This window comes from Erythranthe guttata, chromosome 8 (assembly GCF_056151865.1).
Source record: "Erythranthe guttata isolate IM_541 chromosome 8, IM_541, whole genome shotgun sequence".
Classification (NCBI taxonomy): Eukaryota; Viridiplantae; Streptophyta; class Magnoliopsida; order Lamiales; family Phrymaceae; genus Erythranthe; species Erythranthe guttata.
Genome location: NC_142540.1, coordinates 17,752,222 through 17,769,470, shown reverse-complemented (window position 1 = coordinate 17,769,470; position 17,249 = coordinate 17,752,222). Strand labels below are relative to the sequence as shown.

At 33.7% G+C, this 17,249-nt stretch overlaps 3 protein-coding genes across 3 annotated transcripts; 2 read left to right on the top strand and 1 right to left on the bottom strand.

Annotated features, from left to right (window-relative positions):
* Positions 1 to 2,642: 2,642 nt before the first annotated feature.
* On the top strand, positions 2,643 to 6,917 carry STM (KNOX/ELK homeobox transcription factor). Its single transcript, XM_012986515.2, has 4 exons — positions 2,643 to 4,056; positions 4,149 to 4,392; positions 5,504 to 5,754; positions 6,496 to 6,917. Exons 1-4 carry the CDS (start codon positions 3,655 to 3,657, stop codon positions 6,697 to 6,699), a joined length of 1,101 nt encoding a protein of 366 aa, XP_012841969.2. The 5' UTR covers positions 2,643 to 3,654; the 3' UTR covers positions 6,700 to 6,917.
* Positions 6,918 to 7,508: 591 nt separating this feature from the next.
* Positions 7,509 to 9,778, top strand: LOC105962216 (chromatin remodeling protein EBS). The gene is made up of 5 exons (XM_012986516.2): positions 7,509 to 8,086; positions 8,288 to 8,630; positions 8,749 to 8,817; positions 9,188 to 9,314; positions 9,483 to 9,778. The coding sequence occupies exons 1-5, from the start codon at positions 8,014 to 8,016 to the stop codon at positions 9,507 to 9,509; spliced, it is 639 nt and encodes a 212-aa protein (XP_012841970.1). The 5' UTR covers positions 7,509 to 8,013; the 3' UTR covers positions 9,510 to 9,778.
* A 722-nt stretch (positions 9,779 to 10,500) lies between these two features.
* On the bottom strand, positions 10,501 to 15,307 carry SRF8 (STRUBBELIG-receptor family 8). The gene is made up of 16 exons (XM_012986517.2): positions 14,892 to 15,307; positions 14,020 to 14,152; positions 13,836 to 13,907; positions 13,673 to 13,738; positions 13,515 to 13,586; positions 13,360 to 13,431; positions 13,154 to 13,225; positions 12,987 to 13,052; positions 12,838 to 12,903; positions 12,430 to 12,746; positions 12,070 to 12,326; positions 11,701 to 11,972; positions 11,471 to 11,606; positions 11,224 to 11,366; positions 10,972 to 11,128; positions 10,501 to 10,888 (listed from the first exon to the last, which is right to left on the bottom strand). Exons 1-16 carry the CDS (start codon positions 15,004 to 15,006, stop codon positions 10,739 to 10,741), a joined length of 2,166 nt encoding a protein of 721 aa, XP_012841971.2. The 5' UTR covers positions 15,007 to 15,307; the 3' UTR covers positions 10,501 to 10,738.
* Between the last annotated feature and the right edge of the window lie 1,942 nt (positions 15,308 to 17,249).

Here is a 17,249-nt window from a genome sequence, read left to right as displayed (position 1 = left end):
CTAAATTGAATAGTGCATGAATGATCGTGTAAGAAGATTACTAGTTGACGGTCAAATTGTAATTATTGAAACGTGAGAGGTTTTTCCTTAATTTGACATCGCGGGTGAGACGGTAATTTCCCCTAATATAATACAAAAAATAATTTAATTTATTTTAATTAAGATGATAGGATAAATTTATGAGATCAATATATTGTTTTGTCCATTAATAATTATGACACCAATAATTTTCATTGAACTCTTTTCAAGATAAAACAATAAGAATTTTACAAAAGTCTGACCTTTTTATTTTTTAGGGTTTTTTATTGAATTTAAAATTATATATTTATCGTCTCATTATAAATTTAAATCATAGGGGTTAAGTGTAGGCACTGGTGATGGACAAGACTTAAAGCAAATACTACTCAGGAAAAGCTATCTTGGAAGAACCCTAGCTTCCTACAATATTTCTTTGCCCTAAGGCCTACTACAAATTCAATAATAATTATTATTATTACAAATTAGCTGTAAAAAATCTTTTACACTTTTATTACATAGATGCTGACGTCATCCCCCTTTTTTTTAATTTAAAAAAAAATCATTTTCATGATTAAATATATGTTGTTTGTTATAACAGAGACTGTAACCCTAATTCAAATATTACTTGAAACCCTAACCTTGGAGACTAAGACAGGCTACTATTAGCTATATTCTTACTGTCTGAAAGTGCCTTAATCAAAGATTTTTTGTACTTACTAATAGTCTTTGATTCTTGATCATGTCACATAATTTTAAATAATTATAATAGATAATAGAATAAAATAGAAAGTTGATAAATTATTTAACTCAACATATAATGTATATCAGGCATATTGCAATAGGGTTTTTTTTTTTTTTTCTTTTAACAGTTAAATGATGAGCATTTAATTTAATTTAATTTCAACTATTGAAAAATGAAATTAATAAGGTTAGTATAAACAAGTCACATTAAAGGGTCAGAATGTTCTTGAAAAGAACTGACAGGTAAAAAAACATTTATTCATTTACAATAATTTTACATGCCATCAATTTATACTAACAATTTATACATATATATTTATATATGTATTTTATTTATTTAATTTTTTTTTTTGAATAGACAGAAGAGACATTTGGACTGCCCCTCGAAATCAAATCAAATCATTAACTTTAAATAAATTAAATAATTCTTGTAGCTCGTCCTTACTATGTTCAACAGTTTAATAGTCTATTCAATCTTTTGAACAAAGTAATTCACCTGTTAAATCAAGAAAAATACTTTTTTTTTCCAGTAAATAAACTAAATATATGCTCCTTAAATTTAATTTACACTACAAAAAATAACAAAAAAAAAATTAATTTAAATTGATATGGCTTGGCTCACGTTTGAATTTGTTAATTTCACATAGTAATAGGTGTGAAAAGTGGTAGAATCAAATATAGTATTTTACCCTAAAAAAGTTCAAATTCATTTTTTTTCGACGGTGAAAACTTAGTTTTAATTCGTTACAACCCGTAATTCGGAAATAACAATCACCTTTTAATTTGTTAATTTCACATAGTAATAGCCAATAGGTGTGAAAAGTGGTAGAATCAAATATAGTATTTTACCCTAAAAAAGTTCAAATTCATTTTTTTTCGATGGTGAAAAATTAATTTTAATTCGTTACAACCCGTAATTCGGAAATAATAGTATTTTTTAAAATAAAAATTAAACTGAATTTGGAAATTCCATTAATCCAGTTTGTGAGACTGAAAATGAAGAAACAGGAATTTACAATGTTTATATGAAGGTATTTTAACTGTGTAAATTGGAATGAGACAAGTCATATCTGATTATTTGCTGTCAATAACAGATGGGTTAAATATTTCATTGTTCATAATTCTGTTCATGTGGCCATCCTGCACAACATAATTCTACAAAAGATCCAATTGGCTGTTTTCTTTCGTGTATATTAGAAGCTCGATAAATTAATAACTTTGTTTCAATAACATTTCATCAAAACTCAAATGTTACTCGTTTCGCTTGTGAACGGGATTTTGACTATTTTCTAGTGTGATTTCAGCGAAATTCAACAGGATGAAACTGTACTCCCTTGAAATTGTCTTGTCATCCAACTTAATTCAGTTAAATTGGATGTCGGTTAACAAAATCATGCATCAATGAGTTACATTTCGAATTTTAAATATCTCAAAACATCAAAGTTGCAGACACTGTTCATCGATTCATGCATATCTTTCGCACCAGACATCCAATCTGGTTGATTCAAATTGTATTAGAAAACTAAGTCGAACAACTACAAATTTCATAATTGAGTTTTGCAGAACCGAAGCCTAAAAAATAGTTAAAATCACATTAGAAGTCGAAACAATATTATCATATAAAATTAAAGCAACATTTATCACATCCCTTAAGTGAAACAATAAAATGTTAATTCTTTTTTGTTATTAATTTTTTTTTTTCTTGGGGGAGCTAGAAAAAACATAAGGTAGGTTAGGTGAAGAGTGTTGATGAGGATAGAATGGGTAGGGTAAATTTTGGTAGGGCAAAAGAAAAAAAAAAAAGAAAAGAAAGAAAGAGGACAAATGAAATGAATAGGGGAAGGAAGAATAAGAAAAATAGCTCAAAATTTAACACTGGAATTGTGATTCCGTGCCCCAAAACCCAACCCCCATCTTCATCACATACATACATAATATAATACACACCTCGATTTGATCGTTCATCACTAATATATATATTACTTTTCTTTTTTTCTCTATTAATTAAACTAACCCTACTCTCTCTCTCTCTCTAGAAAAGAAGAAGAAAAAAAAAACAAAAGAAGAATCTCCAGTTTCTCTCTCTAGTTTATGCCAGTAGTAATGGCAGTGTTTCAGTGGCAGTGCAAGAAAAGAGAGCGAGAGTTTTCCTTGGGAAGGTAAACCATACATAACCAAAACCAAAACCAAAACCAAAACAAAACAAAACCCTCATCCCCTATTAATTATTAGTTTTAATCAACCAAAAAAAAAAGAGAAAAAAAAAACCCTTTTGATTAAGTTGCCATACACACTCAAAACACACACAACACGCACTCTCTCTCTCTGCACTCTGCAGAAACTTTCTCTCTCCTCCTCGTTTGCGGTTTCTTTCTTTTCATACCTTGGAAAAGATTTTGTTTTTGTTTTTGTTGTTAATGAAACATTAATTAATTGAGATCCAGTTTACTTTACTTTATTTGTGAGACCAGAGAGCAAAAGAGGCCTTCACCAAAACTGACTGCAGACTCCACACACACACACACACTAGTAAACACAAACAAACAGCGAAATATATATTTAGGATTTTCTGTAAAAAGGCTGAACCAGTTAGCACAAAACTCGGGAGGCCCCTGCAAAGCTTACACCCTTAAAGAAGCAAAAAGATTGCTTATGCGTGTGTACAACCCTAACACCTTAGAGAGAGAAACTACTTAGAGAGAGAGAAACTAGAGAGAGAAAGAGACAAGTGGTGGTGAATCATATCATTATATTATATGACTGAATATTATTGTTCAAGGGTTTATCAAGTGTAGTGTTAGTGTGGCTCCTTCCATCCAAGAAATATACAAGAGAGAGAGAGTTAGAGAGAGAGAGAGTTAGAGAGAGAAAGTAGAGAGAGAGAGCGAGGAAAAAATGGAGGGTGGTGGTGGTGGTGGTAGCAATTCTTGTATGATGGCTTTTGGAGGAAACAATGATGGGTTTTGCCCTATGTTAATGATGCCTCCTCATAATAATAATCATCATACTACAGACGGTCGGAATAACAACCTTTTCCTTCCTCTTATACCGTCTTCCTCTAACCACCACCACGGCGGCGGTGGCGGTTCTTCTATGATGCTTGAAGAACACCACAACAATGGCGGCGGGGGCAACAATAATATAACGAGCACTGGCTATTATTTTATGGAGAGCAATAATAATAATAACAACGATGATGGAATTAATGGAGGCGGCGGCGGCTGTTCTACAAAGGACAAGATCATGGCTCACCCACACTACCACCGCCTCTTGTCTGCTTACGCCAACTGCCAAAAGGTTTTTTTAAACCTTAAAATCTTCGAAAATTAAGAAGAAAAAAAAAAGGGTTCCGAGTTTTGACCTTTTCGAGGGTTTTTTTTTTGGTGCAGATAGGAGCGCCGCCGGAGGTGGTGGTGAAGCTGGAGGAAGCGTGCGCGTCGGCGGCGGCGATGGGGCGGCACGGCGGCGGGACGAGCTGCGTGGGAGAGGATCCGGCGCTGGATCAGTTCATGGAGGCTTACTGTGAGATGCTGAGCAAGTACGAACAAGAACTCTCCAAACCCTTTAAGGAAGCCATGGTGTTTCTCTCCAGGATTGAGTCTCAGTTCAAATCCCTCTCTCTCTCTGCTCCTGGTTTCTCTCTCTACTCTCTCTCTCTCCTCTCTTTCTCTCTCTACTGTGTATTATCTCGTTTCATAATATATATATATACTCTGCGCACAGATCTTACTGTTTTTGAAATAGATTACTGTCTTGAATTTGTGGGTTAAATATATTTAATAAATTCCTGCATGTGCATGTTTCCAAGAAAATGGTGATTTGTTTATTACTAGGTAAAACAAAGAGTTGTTTGTTTTTCTTTCCAGATGCAGTTCTTCCATTGTTTTATGGCTTTCTCTTTCTTCCACATTTATATATGTATATATTGTATGTATGTATCTATACATTACATTAATTAATCATGTGTTTTTATTTCTTGTATCTGTCTCCTTTTCTGGAACCCCTTTGGGATTCTGTTTGCTGTTTCTTTAATTAATGTTACTGTTATCCGCGTGATGAATCCATATATATATATTTTTTTAATAATTTAATTTAATAAATACTCTAGTTAGGTTTAATTTGTACCACAGTTCAAACAGAAGTGTGTGTTATATAGTTTTGTGTGTCTGCATATTTTTTGTTGTCTACCATGGTTGTGTGATTTTCCAACAGTTTATGTCTGTCTCTGTGTGTGTGTGTGTGTGTGTGTGTGTTTTCCTGTACAAGCACACATGTGAAATATGATACTAAATTAAACTGCAATAACTACATACATCTTGTAAAAATATATATCTGCTTGAATGAAAAACGGAAGACCTAATTCGATTTATAAATTGGTTAAAATTGATTGGGATAAATTCGCTTCTTTGCCGGTGTTTCAAACATATTCAAGAATCTTGTTTGTGTTTCTCTAAGGCATTTAAGTCGAATTAAATTTATGTTAATTAATCACTTAGAAATTAGATATATCGTTTCTTGTATTGTGCATTTCTAGCAAAAAAATATTGAAACATTTTTGCGAAGAAACGATTGTTTGGAAGCTTCTGTTACCTAAGAAGTTTTTGGTCATCCGAAGAAGATTTGTTACGTAATTTTATTAGATGGTTCGATTAAGCATTATAGATGACGATTACATCAAATCGATTTGCCATAGAGTATATGCTATGATCTTTTTTATTTTTATTTTTTATTTATTATTCCACAGCTTGTGGTGAAGCGATGGAAAGAAATGGTTCGTCCGAAGAAGAAGTTGATGTGAACAATAATAGCAGTTTCATCGATCCGCAAGCCGAAGATAGGGAACTTAAAGGACAGCTGTTACGTAAGTATAGTGGGTATTTAGGCAGCCTTAAACAAGAATTCATGAAGAAACGAAAGAAAGGGAAACTTCCTAAAGAAGCGAGGCAACAATTGCTCGACTGGTGGAGCCGTCACTACAAATGGCCTTATCCATCGGTACGTACGCATTATTCTAAATCGTATAATTTAGGGTTTATTGCATTTGTAACCTCCTTGATTTCTCAAATTGCTTTAAAGACACGTTAGGGTTTGGAAATCGGACAGATCGATTCAGAATTAGTACTTTCGGAAAAAATTGAAGAAGAAAAACCAATTCTAATTCTGTTCCAATTTTTTTTCGAAAACTGAGAAATTGGAATTTCAAAAATTGGAATGTAAAAACTTGTTTTAAAATAAAAAAAAATTCGGATTGGAATTGATGGAATTTGTAAATAGATAATAATATTCATATTATGAGTTAATCTTTTTGAAAATAATCGGAATTTTCGGAAAATGAAGTCAGATTTTAAATGGGAATCGTGTATGTATTCCAATTCCGTTCCAAAACGAGAATTGGAGGAAAAGGACTAGGAACTTCTGAACAAAAAATATTGTTCCAAAATTGGAAAATTTTGGATAAAAATCGACGCATCAGTTCATTTTTTTTTTTCCCAATTTCCACCCCCAACCCCTCGTGTTATTTTATTAGCAAAAACCGTCTTACATAAATAAAATGCAATTGAAGAAGTTTTAATTAGCAGCTCGATACGACAAAGAGGTTCGGAATGCAATAAATTCATACAATATAATCTCGAGAATATACCTGATGAATTTCGATTACGTAAAAGACTTGCTTTATAAACTTGAATATCTCGATTAAGAATGACGTCTAATTTAATTAAAATTTATCGAATATAGGAATCGCAGAAACTGGCGTTGGCGGAAGCGACGGGTTTGGATCAAAAACAGATAAACAATTGGTTTATTAACCAAAGAAAGAGGCACTGGAAACCTTCTGAAGATATGCAGTTTGTGGTGATGGATGCTGCACATCCACATTACTATATGGACAGCGTTTTAGGGAATCCTTTCCCCATGGATATTTCCCAGGGGCTTCTTTGAAACTAAATTTCCTTATGAGGGTTTTATCGAAACTAACTTTTATTTTAGTATTTTATATATATTTTAGTGGATTTAATGAGACATTTATTAAGTGTCTCTATTTATATATATTTTGATATGTTTAAGAGTGGTATTGTTGGTAATTAATTATATAACCTGGATAATTGTTGTATTATTTATATGTTTTGGTGAAGTCTTTTTGCTTTGTCTTTGGTTAATTCTTGTTTCATATTTATTGATTGTGCCTAGATGATTTTATTTTCATGTTGTCCTTTTTATGCTGATTTTATTTTAGTAACATATTCTTGTAATTAATATTTATAGTAATAAATACAATAATTATCATAATTATTACAGAATAAATTATTCTCTATTTATATATTTTATATGTATATAAAAATACTTGAAATTTTTACTATCTCAATTTAAAAATTATATTTATTCACAAAAATAGAATTTTTTGTTAAATTAATATATTAACGGGGCAAAAAATTGAAACATTCGTAAACATATTTCTTTAAATTATTTTACTACACTTAATTTTATTTTTTTTCAAAAATAGTTAAATATCATATCAACATAAAAAATCATTTTTAGCTTATTTAATTTATAACTTTATAATGGGCTCTTAGTATTTAACATTCTTCAGTATTAGTGTGTCCGGGCCCAAACTGCAAGTGGGCTGGTTTTTTTATTTTATTTTATTTATTTATTTTAACAATCAATGTGATTTAAAAGTTAAAACATTAAAAATGAAATTTTACTAGAACGTTCAAATTTGTATAAATACTAAATAACAATTCCAGATATTTATTTTGAAAAAAAAAAAAAGAGTACATTGTATCACCGAAACAGCAACAAACAAGTGTAAGAATTAGTCAACATTCTTAATTACAGTATTAGTACCCTTAATTAAGTCTTAAGCATCTGATTTTCACATTCATAAACACAAACGTTAATTAATTAATCTCAGCAATAAATACCATCACCCAAAGCCTCAGTCCAAACACAGCAGTGAAAAAACAACAAACCGAATCTCCTCTAGGGTTTTGTTTCACCGCAAACATCTACCCCTAAAATCTAGGGTTTTTTCTTCTTCTTTTTCAAATCGATTATTCGAAATCGGATTCGACAATGTACCTTCATTTTCGACTCGTTTACAGATAGTTTATGTTGTTATCCATGGTTTAATCCGAGCTAGAAATTTTTATTTCCTGAATCGATTTATCTGGAACGAAGAATTTTTTTTTTCTCGCTGGATTTTTTCGAGCATAGTCAGAGAAAGTAGAGAGAGAAAGCTTTGACTGAGTATCCATGGCGAAAACGAGACCTGGTAAACGAGATGTAGATTCTTACACCATTAGAGGCACCAACAAAGTTGTTAAAGGTACCAAACATGGCACTGTTATTAAACTTATTGTGTAAAGGAATTATTTTTTGTTAAGAGTGTAGCTGGGAGCTTTGTTTTTGATGTTTGTGCATGCATGTTTGTACTTTTATTCATTTCTTAGATAATAATGTAACAATGACGGCTTATCGAAAATTTAGCTATTCGTTTTCTGATTGTTGTACTTGGTTGGATTGAAAGCTGGGGACTGTGTCTTGATGAAACCATCGGAGAGCAATTCAGCTCCTTACGTGGCACGTGTGGAGAAAATTGAGTCGGACAATCGAAGCGGTTTGACTGTTAGGGTGAGGTGGTATTACAGGCCAGAGGAAGCTGTGGGCGGGCGGAGACAGTTTCACGGAGCGAAAGAGTTGTTCTTGTCCGACCACTTCGACACTCAGAGTGCTCACACGATCGAGGGGAAGTGTGTTGTTCACACTTTCAAGAATTATACTAAGCTGGACAATGTTGGTGCGGAGGATTATTACTGTCGTTTCGAGTACAAACCTGCCTCTGGAGCTTTCCTGCCCGATCGAGTGGCTGTGTGAGTAGTAGTACACTGGATATAGATTATGATTTTTTATTTGTGTTTCTTTTTTTTCATAATAATGTGCGTTGCTATAATCTGTTTGGTATGGATTCTTGATCGTATACGTTGACAGATATTGCAAATGTGAGATGCCCTATAATCCAGACGACCTGATGATACAATGTGACGAGTGCAAAGACTGGTATGTGGATTGCTACCTTCCTCTATTACGAAATTGTTGTGGTTGTATTAGTAATTGTAATTATCTCGTCTTTTGGATCTTTGTGGCCCAATCCACTAATCAACTGCCAGCTGTTTTTTTTTTCTCCCCTCACTCAAAAACAACTTATTCTTTCGTTTGGGAGAATTCAGCGCTATTGATGCCTCTTAATTCCTTCTAAGTGACATAAGTGAAATTGGTTGTCGTTTCTTGATACACTGACATTTAGAATAGCGTAATTGCCTTTCTTTAAGGATGGTTAAAAAGCCATGGTACTCGTATAATTGTTGTGGTTTGTGATATTGCCCTTTTACGAACTGTCTGTGTGTGTGTGTTTTTTTTTTTTGTGTAGGTACCATCCTGCTTGTGTAGATTTGACAATAGAACAGGCAAAACAGTTAGCTCACTTTGTTTGCTCCGAACATGGATCTGACGAGGATGTAAAGAAGCCTCATAAAACCCCTCTCACTAATGTTAAGGTAAAGGCTAAAGTGCTCGTTGTCTTTTCCATTAGCGAATCTAGTATGGTATATAATAGTTTAGGTATTTTTTTAATATTTAAAATGATAAAGAGTATAGTCGGAAGTTTTATTGAAATTTTGAAGACCCTTTTTGACTAAAATATCGGATTCACATCTCTCTTGCAGGTAGAGCCGAAGAGGCAGAAGAAGTAACCGGTTTCCATTTCGAAGGCTCTGATGCAGAAATGTAATATTAATCCTTTATGTGTATCAGTATGTATTCAATGCCGCTGATATTTATCGAGTAATGTACAGAGCAGAAAACTGATTCCCTCTGCTTAGACTAGTGGCCTTTTTGTAAGTATAGTCATTAGTTTGTGTGTATGAAACTATGTTGTACGCAGTTCTTGCTTGGTAAAGAGATTAATCATGTTAACTTAATTACTCACATGTTAACTATGTGTATGAAACTATGTTGTATTCGTCCCTCTGTGTTGGTAGTAGTTCATATTTAATTTTAGGTTGAGAATGGCAAATATTTTCCACATTATTTTCTTTGTTTTTTTAAATATTTTTTATTACAGTAATCCTGAAGCCACGATTGGTCAAGTGATGGATTAGGGGTGAAAGTTGGAATAAAATTTCAATTTCTGATATGATTCTAATTTTTGTGGTGATTCCAAAAAAATATATAATTTTTTTTTGGATCCAAAAATTACCTGTAAACAAATTTTATCTACTTCATTTAGTGCAAAATTGATTAAATAAAGGTTGAAAGTTAAATTCAAGAATAATACGCACGTGAGTGGTGCTAATTGGTGTACGTGTATGGGCATGCATGTTGATTTTATGCAGCTGTTGTTTTCTATTGTGTATATATAATTACGGTGATGGTGGTGAAGTTATAGTCTGTTTTGTATATTTGCTTGTGTTTGAGATCTTCTGTAATTTTGTCTTAATCATTAATTTTCATGTGGGCTTCTGATCCAAATAATTTCGGAAAAATCCGAACCCGGAATTTCAAAATTCAGATTGAAAAAGATTGTTCCAAAATCGGAAAATTTCGGATCAGAATCAGCAGAAATCGAAAATTTTGTTCCAATTTCTACACTTGTACAACTTTTTGAGTATTTTCTAATAATTATTTTTCTTTAAAACAAAATTATCTGCAAAATAGAAATTAATGAAATAATCGACAGTAAAATTAGATACCTCAAATAGTAAACGATTAGTAACTTTCTCACGTAGTAGTAATCAACGTAATTACATTTCTTTCGCATTCGTTTTAATTATTATGAACGTATCATTTTTTTGCCTTCAATTCTTTTTGTTTTTATAGCCGGGATTGTTTGTTTACCTTTGCACAATTGTGTACATGCAAAAATTGCAAAGGCCAGTGACCAAATTAAGCCTGGAATTGGATACACCTGCTATTATTATTATTACAACATGTCACCTGCTTCATGATCTTGAGTCTTGAATGCAAAACCCGATTCCTCGTTCGATCGTCTTTTTACAACACTCGCCCTTTGCATCAAACGGACCAACGCTTGTACTACTTCAGACATCGGTGGTCGAAATTCCGGTTCAGGCTATACAAAAAAGAAATATTTTTACTCGAATCTAGTCTAGTATATTTTTATAATTTGATGGTAAATTTTGAGGTGAATAATACCTGGACACAGAGGGCAATAATGTCAGCAAAACGGCTCAAAGACTTTGCAGGATACATGCCGTCTAGGGTGGGGTCCACCATCTTTGCTAAAGCATCGATATCGTGGAGTTGAGGACTGGCCCATCTCACAAGTGACTGTTCCGATCTCGCTCTCGAACTGATCATGGCAATAAAATATAATATAATGTATATACACTGTACACTATATATATTGTCATTATATGAAAATCGGAAAAAATAAGATATATATACCTATCGAGTGGTTTCCGTCCAGTGAGAAGCTCCAGCATAACCACACCAAAGCTGTATACATCGCTTTTTACAGTGTATATTCCAGACAAGGCGAATTCAGGTGCACTGTAGCCAAATGAGCCTATCATCTGTGTTGATGATACCTGTCAACATTACCATGCAAAATTGTGATCTTATGACATCAGAGTCAAATGTTTTTGTGGGGTGTATTACGAGAAAAAAGGAACTGATGTTTGTTTAATTTTACCTGTCGTTCAGTGTTAGGTGCCAAAGCAGCTAGTCCAGAGTCTGAAAGGTGGGGATTGAGATCTTCATCAAGTAAAATGTTTGCCGACTTTAAGTTTCTATGTACAACGGAAGGCAAACACACTTCGTGCAAGTACCTAAGTTGAGATAAAATTGATTTTATCACTCAGTCATCAAGAGTGATAGATAGATCGTGGCTGTACAAAAAAAAAATGATTAAATTGAACATACTCCAAAGCTCGAGCAGTGCCGAGTGCCACCCTAACACGTGCATTCCACGTCAGCATTTTGCTTCTCTCGTCGGCAAAGTGCAGCATATCATGCAAGCTACCATTTCCAATGTAATCGTGAACAAGGAGGCGTTGACCATGCTCGGCACAGTATCCAGCCAGTGCCACGATATTTGGATGTCTCAATCGAGACATATTCGAAATGACTTCGAGGAAATTATCTTCCTCCTGTAATGACACCGCTGCATTGTCCACCTTTTTTATTGCCATAATCTGAAAAATCTCAACATAACAAACAAAAAACATAAATTTATTACATTCAAACCTTTTGCAACTTGTACTGAAAAAAAGAAAACAAGGATTTCATTACCTTCCCATTGGAGAACTCTGCTCTATAAACACGACCAAGGGAGCCTTCACCGACAAGATTCTCTTGGCTAAAGCTATTGGTTGCTGTCTGAAGAGAAGCGACAGTGTAAGAAGTAGCGATTATTGGAGACTTCATTCTCCTTATAGATCCGTTTTTCCCTTGTAATCTTTCCACAGTTACATTTTCGGCAGGTGGTGGTTTTAAATCAAGTGCACTAGTTGCAGGCTTTGGCCTTTGCTCTTGCATCTCCAAATCCACTAGACAGAAAAACACAGTCTAAGATGACGGATTAAACAGAGGAATGTACCCAATTTACCAAAATCTATGCGAACGAAGATGTTCATAAGAGTCGAAAACAACCTTTTTCGGTGATAACAGGAAGTCTTCCTGTAGAGGGTCGTGCAGCAACTTCCTTCTTGTTTTTCCTTCTAAGGCAAAAAAATAGTGCGAACAGCAACAAGATTACTACAAACAGAGCTCCTATAACTATGCCTACTATAGGCCCTGTTGTCAATACATTCTTGTCTTCACTATGAGAATTTCTATTGACATTGGAGTCAGGTGTATGACCACTCGGAGGAGCTTGCCTACTGCTATTACGAGATCTGCCAGGTGGCGGTGAGGTATATGGTGGTGGAGGAGGGGCGGGGCCATTGGCAAATGTGTTTCCATCATTTCTGGTTTATGAAAATTTTAGGTGAAATAATTAACAATAGTAAGAAATTAAATTATGAGAGGTACTTTTAGTAAATAACTGCAATCACTTACTTGAAATTGGGTATGGAAATTAGTTCTTGTGGGATCCACCCGCTGAAGTGGTTGTTTGCAACATTTCTGCAGAATGTAATACGAATAAGAATTATATTGATGAAAAATAAAACCCAATATATCTTTCATTAGTGGAGCTGGACACTTACAAATTTGTCAAAGGCAAACCGACGAGGACGTTGAGAGAGCCTGTAAGTTGATTGTTCTGTACTTGACTGCCAAAAAAGTATGTGAATATAAAGTCCATAGCAATGCAAAGGGAAAGAAAAAAAACGAAAACGGAAGTGCTTTATTAATTAACAATTGTCATACTCACAGAGTTGAAAGATTGGACAAAGATGTGAAGGACGGTGGCAAATCCCCAGTAAAACTGTTTGATGATAGATCCCTGAAATTGCCTTGTGTTCTTAAACAAATAGATTTTATGCATACAAAACAGAACTAAAAATAGAAGTTGTGTGCTACTTAGAATCATTAAAAAAGGAATTGGCATTCACAGAAAAATAAAACACAGAAACTCACAAAGTTGCTAGTGCAGAATGATTGGCAAACATATCTCCAATTCCCTGAGATAACATGTTTCGGCTGATGTTCCTAAGAACCATGAATAATACATCTCGACATAAGAAAAAATGACGAAAACCACTTAGGATAGATAATGCAAACAGTCCACTTACAGATAATTAAGTGAGCCCATAGTAGCTATCGAGTAAGGAATGTTCCCAGTAAAATTGTTGCCCGCAAGGTTTCTGCCAAGATAGAAAACTTATCAGAACTTTAATCATTTAGAACAAGTACTATAGCTCCTATGAGAAGTCAAATAATTTAACATTACAGGCTCGTAAGATTTGGCGGCAACTGATATGGAATCGAATCGTGAATGTTATTGTTACTCATATCCCTGCACCATAAAATGGAAATGAACAAAAGATTTACCACAAAACGAAAGCGAATAGCACAAAAACTTATAGATCCAATTTAATAAGTAGCTATCTTACAATGTCTTGAGTGATGCAAGGTTGCTGAGCAAGTATCCCATTGAACCAGTGATTCCCAAACCAGATATCTGGCTGTTCAACAATCAAGAAAAGTTTCTCATGAGCTTGAAAACTCGTAGATTAAGATTTCCAGGTACATGTAATAACTATTACATTAACAAAGTTTAAGGAAAGTAATACTCACATAGAGACAACTGAAGAACCTTGGCAAGTGATACCCTTCCATGATTCTCCACATGGATCGCCACCACTCGATTTCCAGCCTGTTAGCTGTGAAGGACTATTCAAAGACGTGTACAAAACTTGTAGCCCTTGAACTGCAACACAGTAGGCAAATGCAACTCAAACATTCAGAAAACAGATACTAACTTCAGTAAACATTTACAGCTATATAACAAAATATCTTCACACGTTTCTCAATCCTGCCTAAAACAAGTATATAAATAATTCACATTCACGACAGAATTAGGTAGATTGTTTTTCTATACATGCACTTCTCGATCTTCGATTTTCTTCAAATCCTGGCCAAACATTTGCATGATGTTCGGATCTATGATTTTGGTGAGTAAAAGGAAAAATATAGCAAATCAAATTCATAAGCATTATTTTCCTTTCGACAAAATAAATAATATTTTTAATGATTATACAGTCTCACACAATACATTACAAATGATGAAACGAACTAGATGTATAAATTAGTGATAGATAATTTCTTCATGCCTTCCTCACCAAAGTAGAAGCTCCAAAAATTAGTCCATGGATTAAAACTTTGTTTAGAAAATTAGCTCCAAAATTGCGATTATGGATTTTCATCCAAATATGTTCCACTAAGTAAAACCTCATAGCATTCTCCTTCACAATCTAATAATTTAAAATAAAAACCTGGAATCCCCAAATCGATAATGGAAGAGAAAATAACTACTCATTTTCCAATTTATTTCTTCAAATTCAAGCTGCTCATAAATCAAATCAAGCTAATACCAGCCGAAAACAATAAAGTAAAAAAAAAAAAAAAAAAAAAAAGCAATAAGTGAAAAAAAAATGTGAAATGCGTACCGTCACTAGGATCGGTAGCAGCATCAACGACGGCGCGTAAACTGAAAATCGCCGCCGCGATCACCACAAGCTGAGTGAAGAACAGAGAAGAGCTGGCCGCTACTCGCCCCTCCATTGCGCCGGTGTACGGTGAGTATACAGTTGAATATTAAAGTGCTTAGTCGCGAACGCACAGTTTAACCTAAGCGCGCATTGTTGGAGCAGAGGAGGAAGAAGAGGAGAAGAAGAAGGAGGTGCGATCCTGTGCGGTAGGTGTCACCATCGTTATAAACACTCTTCTTAGATTCGAAGCTTCAGAGAGAGAAACCAGTCCAAATAATAAACACGAATATAATATGTCGGCTAAATTAAGAAATATGCTTAAGCAGAATTAACTGGCTAAATTTGCTACCTACTAATATTTAGATAATTTCTTTATGGGGGCAACTATTTTAAATCCCAATTTTTGCTTACTTGAATACTACCAAGTTTAAAACCAAAATTGAGTACATATTTATCAGTTTTTTCTTACTTTAATACCAAAATAAAAAGAAAAGTACAAAAACACCCTTTCATACAAAATATCAATTATATCAAATTTTTTTAGAAATTACCTATTCAAAAACCAAAAAAAAAAAAAAAAAAAACCCTTTGTTGTAAAAAAAAAAAAAACCTCCACCATTTCTTCTCCTCTCCAACCCTCACCGCCGCCGCCACCGCCGTCGCCGCCGCCGCCGCCACCGCCGTCGCCGCCGCCGAACGCCACCGCACGTGCTCGTAACTGCCGCGACAACCCAATTAAACCCTATCTTTTTCATCTTCCTAAATCCTCCAAAACATCTCCAAATTCAAAAAATCAAAACCTCACAAAAATTATAAAATGGAGTTATAAGACAATAATATGGTAGTATATGTGGAAAGAGAAGCCATTAAGGTAAGTATCGATGTCTTTTTTGAGCTTCGAAGTCGATTTTGAAGTTTTTTTTTTTTGAAACCCGTCGGCAATTTTCGACACATACAGGTCGATTTTTTGGTCAATTTTCGACACCAACGTGTCGAAAAAAGAAAAAAAAAAAAAAAAAAAAAAAAAAAAAAAACAAATTTCGACACCTACCTGTCGAAAATTCTCCAAATTTCGACAGGTATGTGTCGAAAAACACTATTGGTAAAAAAAAAAAAAAAAAAAAAAAAAAAAATTTTTTTTTTTTTTTTACCAACAGTATTTTTTCGACACATACCTGTCGAAATTTGGAGAATTTTCGACAGGTAGGTGTCGAAATTTGTTTTTTTTTTTTTTTTTTTTTTTTTTTTTCGACACGTTGGTGTCGAAAATTGACCAAAAAATCGACTTGTATGTGTCGAAAATTGCCGGCGGGTTTCAAAAAAAAAAAACTTCAAAATCGACTTCGAAGCTCAAAAAAGACATCGATACTTACCTTAATGTGTTCTCCTTTCATATATACTACCATATTATTGTCTTATAACTCAATTTTATACGTTTTGTGAGGTTTTAATTTCTTTAGTTTTGAGATTTTTTAGAAGGGTTTGTTGTGAGATTTTTTAGAAGGGTTTGTTGTGAGGAAGATTTTTTAGAAGGGTTTTTGGGGAGGGAGAAGAAGGAGGTGGAGGAGGGAAATGGTTTTTTTGAGTTTTTGATTATTTGGTATTTAAGAAAGAAAAATAATATTTGTAATATTTTTTTGGTTTTAATTTCATTAAGGGTATTAAAGTAATTTACAATTAATTATTTATTTTTTATTTTTTTGGTATTCAAGTAAGCAAAATTTGGGATTTGAAATAGTGATCCCCTTTCTTTATTTAGAATCATAATTAACAGCTCAGCATAAATAGTGTATCTAGTATCGGAAATCTTGTATTGATAACGTGACATTAATTAAATCAAATTAAATGATAAATTAAGATTATAGCTCATTTTATCTTGTTGAGTAATTATCAGTCAGCCAGATTAATTATTAAATTAATCTTTTTGATGGGGAATTTGAATTGACGAAAATGCCCATGGACAGATGTGTAATTTACGTGATGTGCCACTGTACCGGGTCGGGTGCGCATTTTGGAATCGGGACACATGAATGGTGACAGAGGCAGACTGAGTTTAATGGCAGGCAGATGTGAGTGGAGTGAATTGACTAAATTGTCCTTATCTGGTGATAGTGATATTTGGGCCATTTTAGATTGCACTTATGATTTATATTAATTTCTTTGACCTAGAAAATGCGACTTTTTGGTTACGAGACAAAAGCGAAAGGTGAAATTTTTTGAGTTTTGGACCAATCAGCAAAAAGAACAGGTCGATTGTTATTTTTCTAATATTCCCCGAGGTAAAGTGTAATTACGAAAAAACCCTTATTTATGAGA